Here is a 17,029-nt window from a genome sequence, read left to right on the forward strand (position 1 = left end):
ATTTGTTTTAAAAGATACAATACAATACAACAGAGAAAACTTTCACATCAAGCTGCTGTTATGGACAAAATTACTGAAGGGAAAGAAAGCCATTTTATACAGACAGCTATATAATCATAATGAAAATACTGCAATAGCTTCACATTTCTCTTAAACACAAAGAAACTACAAAGAACAAAAGCTTTCTTTATAACTTAGAGTATATAATGGTGGCTCACATTCACTGGCTGTTTGCCCAGATGTTTATGATGATATAAAAGAATATCACATCTCTTTTACCCGAGGCATTTAAAAGGACCCAAGTATTAATACATATCACGGTTTGTAGCTGCATTAAATTACAGGTTTTATAAACCTTTAAATGACGCAGAGAGATGTAATTAAAGGCTGAGGGTGTTCTCACAGTTGGTGACACACTCCTTGTCAGCAAGTTTTTAAAGTTAGTTTTCTGGCCATTAATTGGGTCTAACTGGAGATTGTTGGATGATTTACCCAAAGTGTGGAGGCAACTTCATACAGTATCTTTTTTTTTGTATTATATTTTTATACCAGTAAAGTTATGACCTGTTATTCAAAGATTTAGCTTAAAGTACGACAATTGTTTAGACATTAGTTTGCAGATGTAAAGTGTGCTTCAGAGGGATTTTCTTGGCTAACAGTAATAATGGTGTTTCCCTGTCTTACAGGAGGTTACCTGGCCCACAGTCTGGCCATCATGACTGATGCAGCCCACCTCCTGACAGATTTTGGCAGCATGATGGTGAGCCTGTTCTCGCTGTGGATCTCCTCCAGACCGCCCACTAAAACCATGAACTTTGGTTGGCACAGATCAGGTCAGGACGAGAGATCAGACACCTTTGAGTGGATGGATGGAGTGAGGAGAGGCGAAGATGAATGGATGGAACAATTTAGTACATTTATTTGTTGCTATATATGTTTAAGAATCCTTGGATAATAGAAGGACGGTGGTGAAGTATCTATTACTTTCTTTATCTGACATATCTGATTTTTTTTTTTTCTACTGATTTTCCAGCAGTTTTATGTTTTAGAGTAATCATTTCAGTCTCTAGAAAGGCCGTGACATCTGTCCATAAAAATGAGTTTTTATTTTCACAGTTCACATTTAGCAAGTTGCATCTAAATCAATTTGTCCAACCAGTGGCGGAAAAAAAAAGGCACCAGCACATACAAAGTTTTGTAGCATGTAGGGCAGCTTATATGGTAAGTCATCATGTTTTCTAATTTTTAGGGTGTCCAAGAGCAGTGTTTCCCAACTTTCTTCCTGAAAAGACTCATTTTTTATGTTTGAGTCAGCCCCTAAGTGAAAATTTTATTGATATTTCATATCATATTCAATGCTTAACAATAACAGTACAGAATAACTGATAAACTGTACGATACAGTGAAAGCAATAACTGCAAGAGGTTTGTGTAAAACAAGCAATCTGGATACATTTTGGACAGATTATGCCCTGGGAATATTGCATTGGAGACAAGTTTTCCCGGTATTTTTTAGGATCTTTTTTAGACAATTTTTGTCTGAATTATGATTTTTTTTCAACAATCATACATACTTGATAGGCTACTTTAAAAAAAAGATATATTGAGAGTTTGATGCTTGGCCATCGTTCTATTAGCTCTTAGGTTATTTCAACTGCTTACTTCTCTAATGCAGGATGAAGCTGTTTAGCAGAGCGTGAAGGCTCTGTGAATAAATTCGGTCTTCACTGTGGCCTTATCCTGTGGCATAGATCTTAAATAATAATCTAAATAAAAATAGATATCTATTATTTTTTTCACAGAATTGAATAAATTGCTGAAATATAGGCCTCATGTATTTTTGTTTACACCCCTCAAAATCAAGAAGGCCTCACAACCCCTGTGTAGCTTTGGCAACCCATCATGGGGGTCAGGACCCCCAGGTTGAGAGTCAAGCACTTTTCTATACACCCAAGAGGGCACTGTATCGTGTTTTCTCCATTTCAATTAGCAGTATAGGACATTCAGAGCATATCTAATTCACAGTCTGAGCCGGGATTGTCAGCACGTGGTTCTCAACAGATAGGCAGCTGAACTGGGGTCTAACAGCTATCAGTGCTAACAGCGCCAGTAGTGCCAACACCAGTGACAGTGCAGACAGAGCTAACTGGGGTGGGAAAACTGGAGGGTGGGCATTACACTTCTGTGACAGTGCCATCGCCAATATCAACAGTAAACACTGTGAAAGCAGTGCAGAGAGGCCGCTAGCCAGTGGGATACCATAGACTGTAGAAATAATGGAAGTAGCTACCGTGGCGTCACCTATTGGTTTGTGGCTCCCCTTTTGAAGCCTTGAGTTTGGCACTTTGGCTGTTGTCATCAGAACTGCAGTTTTTTGGCACTTTTGTTTTGGCTTCATTTTTCAGCCCCTGAAGGTTGCCACTTGTGGGGTGCTACTAGCATACATGCTTGGCTAGACTCTCTATCACCATAACAAGCAGAAAAGCTCAGATTACCAAAAAAGAGAGAGGAAGCGTGACTTAATTCTCTGCTCAGGATGCCAATTTTCCACTATATTTTTACATAGCAGTTGATGCTCATTAGACGGCACTTTATCTTGTTTTACAGCAGCACACCAACACCCAAATGTCACTTCAATCTGACCTGGGTAAAAACAATATCGAGAGTAGACAAATGAGTCATTTTTGTGGAGGTACATTTTGTTGTCGTACTCCAGTAAAGAAACAAGTGCTAGAGAGCCCTCCACTCCAAGAATCTGCACTTGTAGCAAATTTTGTGAACTTACTGCATTTCCAAAGTATCTGTACAGTAATGAGTCGCTCAAAAAAATAAGCTGCATTAAAGCTATGAGCTTGAGGGTTAACACAACATAAAATCTGCGTTCCTACTGTGAGCCTGAGTGCCTTTTATGTGTGAGATTACTTTAATGTTGAAGCTCTGCCTCTGAGGGATGTGGTGTGTTATTTAACTTCATGTCCAACTGTGGTGCTCAGATAAAGGTGTGCACTCAGTGTGATGAACTGTATTACAATATGAAGTGATTAAGATTCCTGCCTCTCCTTTCTTCTCTCCACAGAGATCCTCGGGGCATTCATCTCAGTCATTTCCATCTGGATCGTTACGGGAGCTCTGGTCTATTTAGCCATTGAGAGGATCGTACGCAACGACTATGAGATTGATGGCCATGTAATGTTAGTCACCTCCGGGTGTGCCGTCATCGTCAATATAGTGTGAGTGGTTCTCAGCATAATGGGTGTTAACATAGTACATTATGTTGCTGTAATAAAGGCAAACACTACATTTAAAAGCTTCATGATAACACTAAAATCTCAGCTTGAAAACTACATTCATCTCAACTACAACTGGTAAATATTTCTTACTGGGACATAGGATCCTGATATAGCTCAGGAATTCTTAGCAATAGTAAATCTATCTAAATAGGACTTCTATTAACTGGATCAACTTTTCGCCGCAGCATTTTTTCCCCCCAGTGCTAATGTTCATGCTAAAATGACAGGCTACTAGAATGAGTATGAACTGAGCTGAGTGCAAAGTCTATAAACAAAAATGCAGGCTGTTAAACTAGAAGGTTAATCAGACATCTGGGCCTCCATCCAACAGGTGCAGAAGATAAACAAAACAAAATAAGCTAATGCCAAAGATCAATAATGCTCTCGGTCTCAAAAGAAAATCAAAATAATACACTATGATGCTTTAAACTGAGTATGAATTATTTTGTATTGGCAGTGATGTGTTTCTACCACCTGAAATATAGTATAATTGCTATACTACTTAAAATACATGTTACACAATTCAACATATTTGAAAAAAAAAAAAATATCAGGAAAATAGGATAAAGAGTATTTTATGACGATATTACCATCAGGACTGCGTTTAAATCCACTGGTGGAATGTAATTAAGTACATTTACTCAAGTACAAATTTGAGTTTTATTTGAGTATTTCCATCTTATGCATGTTTATACTTCACCACGTTTTGAAATATTGTACTTCTTACAGCAGTACATTTGCAGAATAAGATAATTAATTCAAGATATAAATAAACTAATAAACTTTAATTTTATAGGTTATGTTACCCAGCAGTGTATAAAGTTAATTAATTTAGCTCCACCTTTACCAGCGGCATCAATAAAATGATAAACACATTAATGCATCATGAATTATAATCCAACAATATCATATACATGATTCTGAAATGGCCCACTCTGCATAATGATTACTTTTACTTGATATTGATATATCAGTTCTTTTGGTACTTAAAGAATATTTTGATGGAAATACTGTTGTACTTTGAGTATTTTTACACTGCAGTATTGCTACTTTTGCTTCAGTAAAAGATCCCAATACTTTTTTTTTTTATCACATCAAACCTGGAAAAAAAGTGATATACTTTTTGTCATCAGTAGTTTTTAGGTCTCTGAAAACCTTCAGTCATCATGGAGGGATTACTAAAAAGGCCCACTGGCTACAGGTACAGGGGCCCAAAGTGTCAGGGGTCCCCTGGCTCTCACTTTCAAAATGTCACTCAAATTAACATGTACCAGCTCAGGAGACACAAAAAGGACCACAAAGACATTCATTGAAACTGCAAAAAGACACAAAATCATTATAAAAAGGGGTAAAACAAGCATGAAGAGACATGAAATGACCAAAAAAGTCACAAAATTACCATACAAATGAGAAAACTGACTACAAACAGACACAAAACAACATCAGCAAATTTCTATATCTGTGCTCAGGGGCCCATTGTCTCATAATGTCACTCCTACATAAACGTCCCTCAAAATGTTGTTATTTGCTGCCAATAAAAATATCTGTTGTCAGGAATAGGAAAAAATGTAGTCATAGTAGTTAAAACCAGAATATGTCATTTTTGATCACATTTTAAAATCCTTTGGCAAGAATGGATATTTACTTTTTGTGGGTGACACTTTTTACGTCCAACTGTTCAATTTCAGTGTCAAACTACTTTATCTTTCGATTTTTGTTTTTCTTTCTTAGTGGGGAAATTTGTATTTGAAGCTAAAACCTGCATCTTTATAAACTGTTTTCCTCTCAGGCAAAACAGAGTCAGTAATTAAAGTACCTCTGTCGTTCTGTAGCATGGCCTACATCCTCCATCACTCCACCACCTTCCACGCCCACGGCAGTGGTTATCACCAGATTGACGAGGGTGGCCAGAGTCCCATCGCTCACGGCCACTCCCACACGCTCCTTGGTGGCCATGGCAACACGAGTGTCCGCGCGGCCTTCATCCACGTGCTCGGAGACCTGCTGCAGAGCGTCGGCGTCATGGTGGCTGCGACCATCATCTATTTTCGGGTCAGATATAGATCACATTCATGTTAGGGTGAGACTGAAATGCCAGTTTGCTGATATTGGCATTTTAAATAAAAATCCAAAATGATCCAATCATATCTGATGATGCCCTTTAACTTAAATAATTCTGGTTTTCAGCAGAATTTTGATGAATTTATGGCCTAAATATTGTTGCATTTAATTCTTTTTTTAATGTTCAGGATCAAGACAGTCTTTTTGTATCTTAACTGAATATTCTCTGTATAATACATCCTATAATACCCAACACTAAAACCTCTTACTCAAGCATCAAATGTTATTTAAAGGTATGTATTAATGTGTACAGATGAGGAGATGAAAGCATGAATGCTTCTATTTATTCCGAGTCTTGTTTATTATGAACGGGTTAAATATTTCTGTCATCATGCAAGATGTTCCCTTCTCTTTTTGCCCTGGGCACTTTAATGGCTGCTGACTGGGGAAAACAGCATCTGATGTCTCTTTACTCACTCTTTAAGTCTCTGTAACCTCTTTTTTTTCTCTTTCAGCCTGAGTATAAAGTTGCAGATCCCATCTGTACGTTCCTGTTCTCTGTTTTTGTCCTCTGCACCACGGTCACCATCCTTAGAGATGTCTTTAGGATACTCATGGAAGGTACTTCATTTTGAGATTGTTATTATATAACATTTTTTCCTCTGTTATACTTTAAAAATGTATAGGTTGGGAGAGGAGAATGATGAAAATGTTAGGTTTCTGACACAAATAATGATTGAGGTGCAATGATTAAAATTTCAAAAACCATAGCTGCCATTTCACCACCACGACAAAACTACTTATTTACTTGGAAATCATACGTTAATATAAACTCTCAGCACTGAATACACAAGAAAAATAAAGCAAATTGCCATAACTCAGGTACTATCTTGTATAACGTTGAATCCAGGACGGGTTTAGTTTAAGTTAGCATAAAGACTATGAACAGCTATCCTGCTAACATCTCTAAAGCTCATGAACTGACACGATGTATCTCGTTTGTTGAATCTGAAGACATCTTTGTCTCCTGCTCCGTTCTTAAATGAATAGTTAGACATGTGGGAAATACACTGATTCGCTGAGAGTTAGATGAGAAGAATGATACCACCGTTCAGTACCCTAAATATGAGGCTATATCTTACAGCTGGTAATTTCTGCTTAGTATAAAGACTGGAAACAGTCCCCAAAAACTATGAACACGTTATATCTAGTTAGTTTAATCTGTACCAAACTGAAATGTAAAAACGTCAATTGTTCATGGAGATTGCCTGGAAACATCTGTGTTAGCAAGTCCAGTATATAAACAAATTATTAGTAAGGATTGATATGACAAGTTAATTAGGCTGGTCAGTTTTAGTGGTGCTAGTAGGTGAATTTTTTAAACTTTGGACAGAGCCAGGCTAGCTGTTCACCCGTTTCCAGTCTTTATGCTAAGCTAAGCTAAACTAAGCTAAGCTAAGCTAACCAACTACTGACTGTAGCTTCATATTCAAAGGAGCCCTACGCAACATTCAGAGAATATCTCTATTCAGAATCTGGGGTGGCATCGTCTGCATGGAGGTGGCTGAGCTGGTGGCTAGCAGCTACCAGTGCTAACTCAACAAACAGTGCTAACAACAGCGCCAGTGCTGACAGAGCTAACAGTGTTAACCTGGGACGGAAACCGGAGTGTGGGCGCTACACTTTTGCAACAATGTTGTCCTGATATCAGCGTAACCGCTGTATAAGCGCAGTGGGGACGGGAACTGCCCATTGGTCTGACATCCCATTGTACCGACCATATTAAACCCTTTGTTCCGAAGTCCCGTTGTTCCGAAATCATAATGATGCCCTGTGGTTAAGGTCTGGTTTGGTTAAGGCACAAAAAACACTTGGTTAGGGTCAGGAAAAGATCATGGTGTGGGTTAAAATGAAAAAGAAAGTGGCAAACACATAAGCCGTGAGCCTGCTCCGCCTCAAGCCTTTCCCAGCTGACCCAGAGCCGGTCGCGGCGCACCATCAAGGTAGAAGTATGCCCGCCGGGAGCCAATCAGCACTGCAGACAGTCGGACTAATGGGATGTTGGACCAATGGGCTGTCGGACCAATGACATGGACCCGTGGGGATTCACGTACACTAATAGGCACAAGCGGCTGGGCCATCCACTGTAGGTACAAACACAGAAACTCGAATTACAATACACACACACACACACACACACACACACAGAGCATGACCTCATTCTCTGCTCAGGACACCATTACTCTACAATATCCTTACAAAGACAATAATGGTTTGCTGCTATATTAATGCCCTAAATGTCGCATATAGAACCTTTCACAGACGCACGAGAGAGTAGTGTCGATGTTCTTATCTATGTTCTTACTACTCCTGTACGGTGGCTCATAAGCTGAAGGGTTATTTATGACCAGTGCAGGGTTGTTCTCGCCTGCAGCTGTGATCAAGCTGTCAAGTTTTGACCTCATCTGATGAGGTCAACATCACACAATGCTGACATGTTCTGTGCATATACAGGAGTGGATTTAAAAACCAAAAACCAAAAACCAAAAAAAGATAGCGGGGCTCATGACAAATTACATACACTGGCTCCATATGTGTGGACATGGATTGAAACTAGCACCAGAATTTTGCTAAACAAGTACACAGACCTCTGTGCTTTTCTAAATGCTCAGCTGGCTGTTTTGACTTTGAAGTTTATGCAGAACAAAGAACAAGGACACAGATGGTGACATCCTGAGGACGTCACAAGATTCTTAGGACATTTTAAACATTGTCTTTGCACATCACTGAACCCTTCTCCCCTCCCAAATGCCCCCTTGATCAGTATGATAAATTACATTCGGCTAAAGGTCACCTGAAAAGTAATGAAAAAGCCATCTGGTGCTACAAACTAAGCTAGCTAAATAAGATTTTTCTGTACATTAACATACAAATAAAACATGATAACAAGGCTTTTATTATCCTCAGATATGTGACGTCAGTGTCTCCTGTCTAGAACCATGCCCGGCAGAAACAGGGAGCCACTGTGTATTAATTTGTGGCCTGTTGTTTTTCAGGCTCTCCTAAAGGAATAGAGTTTAACTCAGTGAAGGAGGTGCTGATGTCTGTGAAGGCTGTGAAGTCTATGCACAGTCTGCATCTCTGGGCTCTGACTCTGGGCCAGGCGCTGGTCTCCGTTCACCTGGCCATAGGTAATGTAACATACATGACTTACCTACACTGACTTGAGAGAAGTGATATTACTATTGAAAGTATTCAGGCAATTGAGGGTCTAAAGATAGGAGGTTTTGTACATTGTAAAGGTTGTTGTAAAGTTTGTAAAAACACATTTGTAATTTTGTGCTACATGTTAACATGGATGCAAATATATCATATACAGAAGAGATTATATTGGACCACACTGGCACTGTTAACTGAACAGGTGCGACCTGACAAAGCTGATCAACAGGACGAGCACAGACTCACCACACTCCAGCATAAAGATGAAAATAATGATGACATAAACATGTATGAAAAGCGAGAGATTCAGTTTCAATTACCCTGTAATCTATAGAAAGGACAAGGCAGCACATAAAATGTGAGTGCACCACAAAATGTGCTATTATATATCAGCTGTATCAGTGTTCATTCTAAACTTAATCTAGTCTGAGCGTAATTTTTTCACAGATTCTGCATTTAAAATACAATCTTCACTGGCCTACGTTGTTCTCATGCTCTAAAATATGTGTGAAGCTCAGGTGTGAAATAGAACAAACTAAGTACATTTACCCAAGTACTGTACTTAAGCATAAAATTTGAGGTATCTGCACTTTATTTGAGCCTTTTCTTTTCAGGCCACTGTCTATTTCTACTCCACTACATCTCGAAGGGAAATGTACTTTTTACCCCCCTAGTTAATTTACATATTAAGATTTTTGCACACAAAACATATGAAAAGGTTATATAATATGATGTTTTGTTATCAGTGAAACTACCCAATAGTTTCTATAAGTACAGCTGAAGTAACTACTCGATAAATTGATAAGCGGATTGACTAAAAATTAATCCCTATTCCAAAACCAAAATCAGACCCTGAAAAGTGTAGGGTTAGCTAGCTAGCTACTGAAAATTCAGCCTACTGAATGTACACACATGCTGCTTTTGCTTTTAAATCATTATAACAGTGAATAAAGACTGACCCTGCTGTACAGGAACCAGTGAAGGGAAGCAGGGAAACTTTGCTGATATTCAACCAGCTCTGTGTCATCGCATTGTGTGCAGATGAACGTTGTTGGACTTCCCCTGGGGATCCCTGCCTGTCCAGTGGCAGAAGTCCGGGTGCTGGCAGCAGCACCGGGGCGAAGCCAAACAGCGTTCATCTTCACACACTGCCATGCCACACAGCTGGTTCAATATCAGCAAAGTTTCCCTTTGTATTCATTGTCTTCTGTGGCGATCAGCAGTGATGTGGTGGTTCACTTTTACACTGTGATCTGTAGCCTATAGTTCGGCTTTAGCTTCTAGCTATCTTTGTTTTTTTAACCTGTTGTTGCTGCTGAGTCAGTTTGACATAAGTACTTTTACAAGAGGAAGAGAAGAATGAAGAAATTAGAAGAAACACCATCTAGTAAAACAGACTCACTGTGTTGCTTTCTTCTTTCTTACTTCACGGCAGAGGAGGGTGCTGACGCTCAGTCTGTGCTGCAGGAAGCCACTGATCTGCTCCACACCAAGTTTGGTTTCCACAGCATCACCATTCAGGTGGAGCTCTACTCTGAGGACATGAGCCACTGCTCCCACTGCCAAGACCCCAGTGACTGATACTGATAGACTGGAACCCAACAGGAACATGGAACAGCTCAGGCATTATTTTTCATTCTCTGTGGGTGAGCTGGAACAGTGACAGCTGCATTCACCGATGCAGCTTCCTGTTAAAGGAGTAGAAAGAGTTTTTGGTAGATTTGTTGTGTTCGCCATTAAGTCACAAGACAGCGAAATCATCCATGTGTTGGTAGTAGAGTGCTGATGCTGGAGCTCCATGCTAACATGGAACTAAGTCCTTCCATAAAGACCTTCATTAAAAAATAGGAGGGCTGTAGGGTACTCCAGTCCTCAAGTTTGCATGGAGCTTTAACAAAATACAAGGACAATTTCACAAGAATGAAAGAAAGCCCTGACGAAGACAGTTTGTCCTAAAAAATATGCAACAGAACCATAAAACCTCCTCCACAAGATTGTATGACAGCACGATTACTGCTTATTGATGGAAAAATAATCTATAACAGCAAAATTTGTTCACCAGACTTGCTAGCTCATTGCTAGTTTACGGTAGTTGCAAATAAGTTACGAACCTTTTTACAAAGTCAACTGAGAAAAAGCATTTTCATTGTGCTTGAATGTGTTCAAGTTTGTCTGTGAAAGAGGTTCTAGGCAATAAGTTGTCATAAAGTTTACATTAATATGAACATGACCTGTACGAGCAGCAGGGATCCATCTTGACAAAAGTAGGAATACGAGTTAGCATGGGACGCAAGGACTCTTGGACGATCGTAGGCCATGAACACTAGCGCACGGTATTACTTATTCAAGATTGTCTGTTTGATGTCTAACCTTTAAAAAATGAAATATTAAAAGTCAATTTAAGAAAAGCGGCACAGTTTATATTTATGCAACTACTTCAGGAGAAAACTAATTTCCCTTCTCCACTCTCTCCCAGTGTGTGATGCTTTATGAAATTAGCTGCTGCTGGTTGAAAACACTGCCTGATTTTTAGTACTTCACGTAAATTAAAGAAAACTGCCAGACACAGGGCTATACAAGAACTTTACTACTTATTTTCTACTGTAACAAAACCAAAACCTCCCTGAAGATGTTACTTATACACAATAATAATGCAAAATCCTAATATATTAGCATGGAGCATACAATCAGTGCTGGCTGTTAGCATGGAGCACCTGAAGTCTTGTTCTACCAGAGACACATGGATGACTTTAATGTCTAACGTTACCAAACAGCCCGTCTACCGGACACTCACTCTACAGCTCACTGCCATCTTTGTTCCATTAACCTGCTTTTCACTTAAGGTCAAACATGCATGAGTGCTGCTAGCTGGTCACGATTGACATTTTTCAAGGTTTTTTTTTTTGCCAAAAACTTTATTTCTTGACATAACTGATAGAAGACTTCATGGTTATTTGTCAATTTGTCTTTTAAGAAAGAAAAGCATGAATAATACCTCTCTAAAAATATTAATTGTGAACATACTGTTGGTTGACGCCTTAGCAAAATCACAGACTGAGGGTGTAAGAAATTAAATCTGAGGATTGGTCAATGTCTTGATAAGGAAATTATGGTGAGGGTGAAGTATAGGATGATTAACCATCTAAAGTCACCTTTTAATCCATGAACAGTGCTATTTTTGCTTCCAAGTGAAACTGACAAGGGGTTCCTGGTTCAAACCCAGGGTGGGGGGTTCGAACCCGGGTTGGGGGAACCCTTCTGTGCGGGGTTCTCGTGTTCTCTGTGTCCGCGTGGATTTTCTCTGGGTACTCCAGCTTCCTCCCACAGTCCAGACATGCAGGTCAGGTAAATTGGTGACTCTAAATCGGCCGTAGGTGTGAATGTGAGTGTGAATGGTTGTCTGTCTCTATGTGTCAGCTCCGTGATAATGCGGCGACCTGTCCAGGGTGTACCCTGCCTCTCACCAAGCCAAGATATTCATCATGTTATGGACAAGCAAACATTTTAATTTGGAGGCAAATTGTAAAGCGTTTTGTCCATTAATGGCCAACTCTAATTTTTAACCTGGACCTTTTTTTGTGTCTAAGAGCCAACCATTTTTGAAATTGGTCCAGTGTTGAGAATGATCACTGCAGCCAGCAGCATTGAAACACGCTGCAACATAATCCCTATGGTCAATTGTATACCTTCAATGTATATCCACTTAAAGTGCTTATGTTTGCCACTGACAGGTTATTATAACTACCTGACAATTTTATGGAAAAGACCCTACAGAGTTATGAAACATTTTTCCTTACCCTTTGCTAATCCGGTCTGGTTTTTGTTGTGTGTGTAACCAAGTTTCTCTCAAAGAGAAGTCTCGTTCTGAAATCTGGCAGGCTCTTCCTACATAGTCAGCCATGACATCGAAAATCTTTCAAGCATGCTTTCAGTTGCATAATTGCTTTGAGAAAGCTGCTCTTGATTAGTCAGAATTTCCATGCGGGAAGAATCCAGGAAGTAAACAAAACTTTGAGGAAGAGTACACTTGCAAGATAAATGTGACACTTTCTAATGTTATAATGGAGGGACAAGTACATGGGTTGATTTTGGCGCTGGTCATTGTGGACTATATTGCTGTCATTGTTCATTTTAGTCAAACCATACAGTTTGTAAACGAGGCACGGCTCCAACTAGAAAACAATGATTTGATGCATTAGAATATTATGGCAGCACAGGAGGAGGTGCACATTAATAATCCTCTGGGACAGGCTAATGCTTGTTTAACCCAAACAATGCGTAATGCCACTGCAGTTGGTTCAGATCAAGGTTGTAACACGTTCTCACCACAAACAAACTGCACCAGAGTTTGGTTGTAACTGGACCTTGACCACCTCTTCCAGAAAGACAGAGACCAGCTCTTTAAGAAATTCTCGGTCAGGTTGTTTTGGTGCACATGTGAGCGCAATTGCTGTGTTCACACCTGCCCAAACAAACTGCACTTAAGGGGCAAAGGAGATTGAGTTCGACTGAACCGAACCAAAAAGGGCAGGTGTGAAAGCACCCTAAATAATATAAAGCTGTGCTTTCAGTACTCCAACAGAATGAACTCTTCCTGTCCCCCCTCTCTCCCTCTCCCCAGCTCTCGATAACATTTCCACTGTTGTTTTTCCTGCAACAAGTCACCTCTTCTGAGATTTCAGAGCAAGGCTTATCCCTGAGTGAAACTGTCACAATAACATTCAGAGCAGCAAAAGAAAGATAAATGTTTATGTTCTCTCTAGGGTCTTCTCCATTATGTTGTCAGACACTTCTAATAACAATCTGAGCCTGTCAGTGGCACTTTAAGTCGAAGTAAAGAGAGACTGTTCCTCTCAGTACTGGACCAGTTTCAAAAAATGTTGTCTCCATTAGTTACTAAGACACAAAAACAGGGTCCAAGTTGAAAAATTCCAAAGTGTCCCTATAAGGTGGAGAAAAGATATTGAAGTGTAGTTTGTTTCCTATTTCACTGCGAGTCCTGGTCTGGATCCCTCACACCGGTCCTAAAAGCCACAGTATCCTGACCTAAACTGTTCTACTACTCCCTTTAAACATTATACTACAATGTACCTCATCATATCATGTTGGCTACATGTGTCTCTCCTGTCTTATACCTAATAATTTCAGCTAAATGTTGACTTCACCAACATCTCTACTTTATTGGACTTTGCTTCATTTGATCACATCATAAGGAGTCTCTATGTCAGAGGGGAAGGAAAAGTAAATTCTTTTAGATTAATGAACATGTTTTTCAGGAAAATTCAATGGAACTATAAAGACTGGTTGAGATGTTTCTTAAGACACCAATAGCCTCAAAACTAAACTCATCAAGGGCTATTTTTGGTGGTAGTTCTTTTGACAATTTTCTTGTGTTGCAGCCATTTTCCGTTTCACTTGATCAGAGTCAGTACCCTCAGTTCTGTCTTTAGCGTGCATCTTTGTGAGATGGGTTTGTCTAAGAGGTGGCACTGTATTGATAAGTGTCAGACTGAAAAAGCATTCAGCTACTTTCAGTCCAAGCAGACACTCAGGTCTGAGGGCAAAAATGATTTAGTTCTTCAGCTAGACGATTAGTTTCAGCTTCACGCCGGCGTCATCCATCTCATCTGTCTCTCATTCCTGCTGTAGCTTCAGCGTTACTCATCCATCTACTACTCCACTTCTCTCTGTTCCACCAGCTTTCATCTGTCTAGCTGTCCGCCCATCCATCCATCTGTGTTATTCAAGTCAGAGGCCCTGGAGTAGGCTGGATATTCAAAATCCCAAAAGGTAACAGGAGCTTACAGCAGACTTCATGAGCACTCAAGACTTTCAAAACTAGAATTACCATCTTGTAGTTGTATACCTCTGCGAACCACTTAAGTTGTAGTTATAGTTTACATCCATGTCTGTCTAGACTCATATGTTGCAATGACAGTTGACAGTGCTTGCAAATATAGATGATGCTGTAAATAAGCTACAAATTCTAAAACATGGATGCTTCACACACATCTTCAACCCTGCAGCACAGAAGATTTATATGGTCAGCACAGTTTCAAGGTGGACACCTAAGATTAGTGTCACCAATGTAGTATCAGACCAAATAATGTCCAGATAAGTATTTTATGCATAATATTATGATGTCGCAGTGAAGTTGACCTTTGACGTTTTCAATATAAAATGTTAACACTTCATCATTTTATCCTATTAGACACTGGTGTGAAATTTGTCACTATAAGCGTATGAATTCTTGAGTTATGGCCAAAAACACACACGTTTTGCGAGGTCACAGTGACCTTGAGCTTTGACTACCAAAATCTAACCAGTTCATCATTGAGTCCGAGTGGACATTTGTGCCAAATTTGAGGAAATTTCCTCAAGGTATTCTTGAGATACTACGTTCATAAGAATGAGATGGACAAGGTCACAGTGATCTTGATCTTTGACTACCAAAATCTATTCAATTCATTGTTGAGTCTAAGTGAACATTTGTGCCAAATTTGAAGAAATTCCCTCAAGGTGTTCTTGAGATATCGTGTTCACGAGAATGGGATGGATGAGGTCACACTGACCTCGACCTTTGATCACCAAAATCTAATCAGTTCATTCTTGAGTCCAAATGAATGTTTGTGCCAAATTTGAAGAAATTCCCTCAGATGTTTGTGCCGAATTTGAGGACATTTCCTTAAGGTGTTCTTGAGATATTACGTTCATGAGAATGAGATGGACGAGGTCACAGTGACCTTGACCTTTGACTTCCAAAATCTAATCAGTTCATTCTTGAGTCCAAATGGACGTTTGTGCCAAATTTGAAGAAAATTCCTCAAGGCGTTTTTGAAATGTCATGTTCACGAAAATAGGACAGACGAACCCAAAAACATAATACTTTAGGCCATGGCTGTTGCCGGCGTGGAGACATAATAAAAATATCAACCCATTTTTAGTACACATCAGTGTTTATAAGGTGTACACCTCAGCTGATGGTTTACCTTTATTCAAACTAAGGTACTGGAATGATACCTCAACTTCGTCTTATATAAATTTTTTATATTATAATCTCCATTTTAACACTTTGCTTACACTATATTTTCCCACCTTTATTCCTTCTCTATCATTGCAACTCTTCATGCCCCTTCATACAAAGCCAGCAATGCAGTGTAGCTTCCAGCCATTTATCAATCAATGTTATTTAGCTCCCGGCAATGCATGAAGCATCAGAGCTCAGCTTCCAGCCTTTCAAACAGTGCAGCTTAGCTCCATGCATCACTGAAGCTCAGCATCGGCTTTTCAGCAGCCAACAATTATGCAATTCCTTTAGACATTACATTCTCTAGTGAGCTTTGTTGTTGGCAAAACTGAGCAAACGTCCGGAAGGAGGCACTAGAGGAAAGCTTATGTTATGAACAAAAAATAGTTCATCTCCTGGGAAGCTGAATTGTGCAAAGTAAATAGTGGTCTGCGCTTAAGATTTGATTTCAATTAAATTTTGGGCTGATGGTGGTGCTAGGGGGCACGATCATGTTATCATTAACATCATTAGAATTTCCAGGGACCACAAACATCAGCCAGTTTTGGTCTGTAATGGTTAACACTTTGAACTTGAGTGAAGAGTATACATTTTATTAGTCTTAAGTAAAGCCAACAAGCCAGTTGTCATGCCTGTAATGTTTTGCAGCTCCTATAAAAGTGTTCATGTTGTTAGTCGCTCAAAGACAGGACAATTGTACATTGTAAACGCCTAGTTGGCACCCATTCTGATCCAAATACTTGCATGGTTGTTAGCTGTTATTCAATATCATGTACAGTAAGAAGTTTCTCGTTCAACTGCCAATCAGAATACATCGATATGCCATGCGGAGGATAAATCAAAGAAAAGATATCTTCTTAAAAAATTCTATATTTTCACCAGTTTTTAAGGAGATCCTGTATATTTAAAGACATTTTTTTTCCTTTTGAAATAATGAAAAAATGAGAATATATATGGACCCAACAGCTAAGTTTAAACAAAGTGAATGTAATGACGACCAATGCATTTTACTGTACTAGTTTTGATATACATGCATACATACTGAAGTTCTCCTCTACAGGTGTTAAACTAGAGCCAAAGTTTGTCAGTACGGTTAATTTAATTCCAGAAAACACAGTTCCTGTCTGTTCACTATGAAAGTCTAATGTTTGAGAATGCTCTGTATTGTGCCGTTGCTGTCCGTGACAATTATTCTCTGTGACTGTTGTAAATATGTCAAATATTGTGTATTTTCTGTGTATGATTTTGTGTATACATGTGTAAATACATTTATCTCCCTTGTACAATCGGTCCTATTTGTCTAAGTGTTATGGTGATACTGCATAAATCCACATGTCACATCTGTGATGTTTGATATTTCATTTTTACGTGTGGCAAGAGTTTTTTGTAAAGTGAAATAAAAGATTGCAGATGATGGAAAGAGGCTGGATTAT

General features: G+C 39.2%; 1 protein-coding gene across 1 annotated transcript in view; it reads left to right on the forward strand.

Moving 5' to 3' along the window:
• The window catches only part of slc30a2 (solute carrier family 30 member 2), a 31,464-nt gene extending 14,454 nt beyond the window's left edge, over nt 1–17,010 (forward strand). The window contains exons 3-8 of the mRNA XM_033648098.2: nt 687–833; nt 3,076–3,229; nt 5,122–5,341; nt 5,866–5,971; nt 8,407–8,541; nt 10,005–17,010. Coding sequence (XP_033503989.2) covers nt 687–833; nt 3,076–3,229; nt 5,122–5,341; nt 5,866–5,971; nt 8,407–8,541; nt 10,005–10,150 — 908 coding nt within the window. The 3' untranslated portion in view covers nt 10,151–17,010. The remainder of the gene's footprint in view (nt 1–686; nt 834–3,075; nt 3,230–5,121; nt 5,342–5,865; nt 5,972–8,406; nt 8,542–10,004) is intronic.
• The last annotated feature ends 19 nt before the right edge of the window (nt 17,011–17,029 follow it).

The sequence above is a fragment of the Epinephelus lanceolatus genome, chromosome 13 (genome assembly GCF_041903045.1).
Source record: "Epinephelus lanceolatus isolate andai-2023 chromosome 13, ASM4190304v1, whole genome shotgun sequence".
Classification (NCBI taxonomy): Eukaryota; Metazoa; Chordata; class Actinopteri; order Perciformes; family Serranidae; genus Epinephelus; species Epinephelus lanceolatus.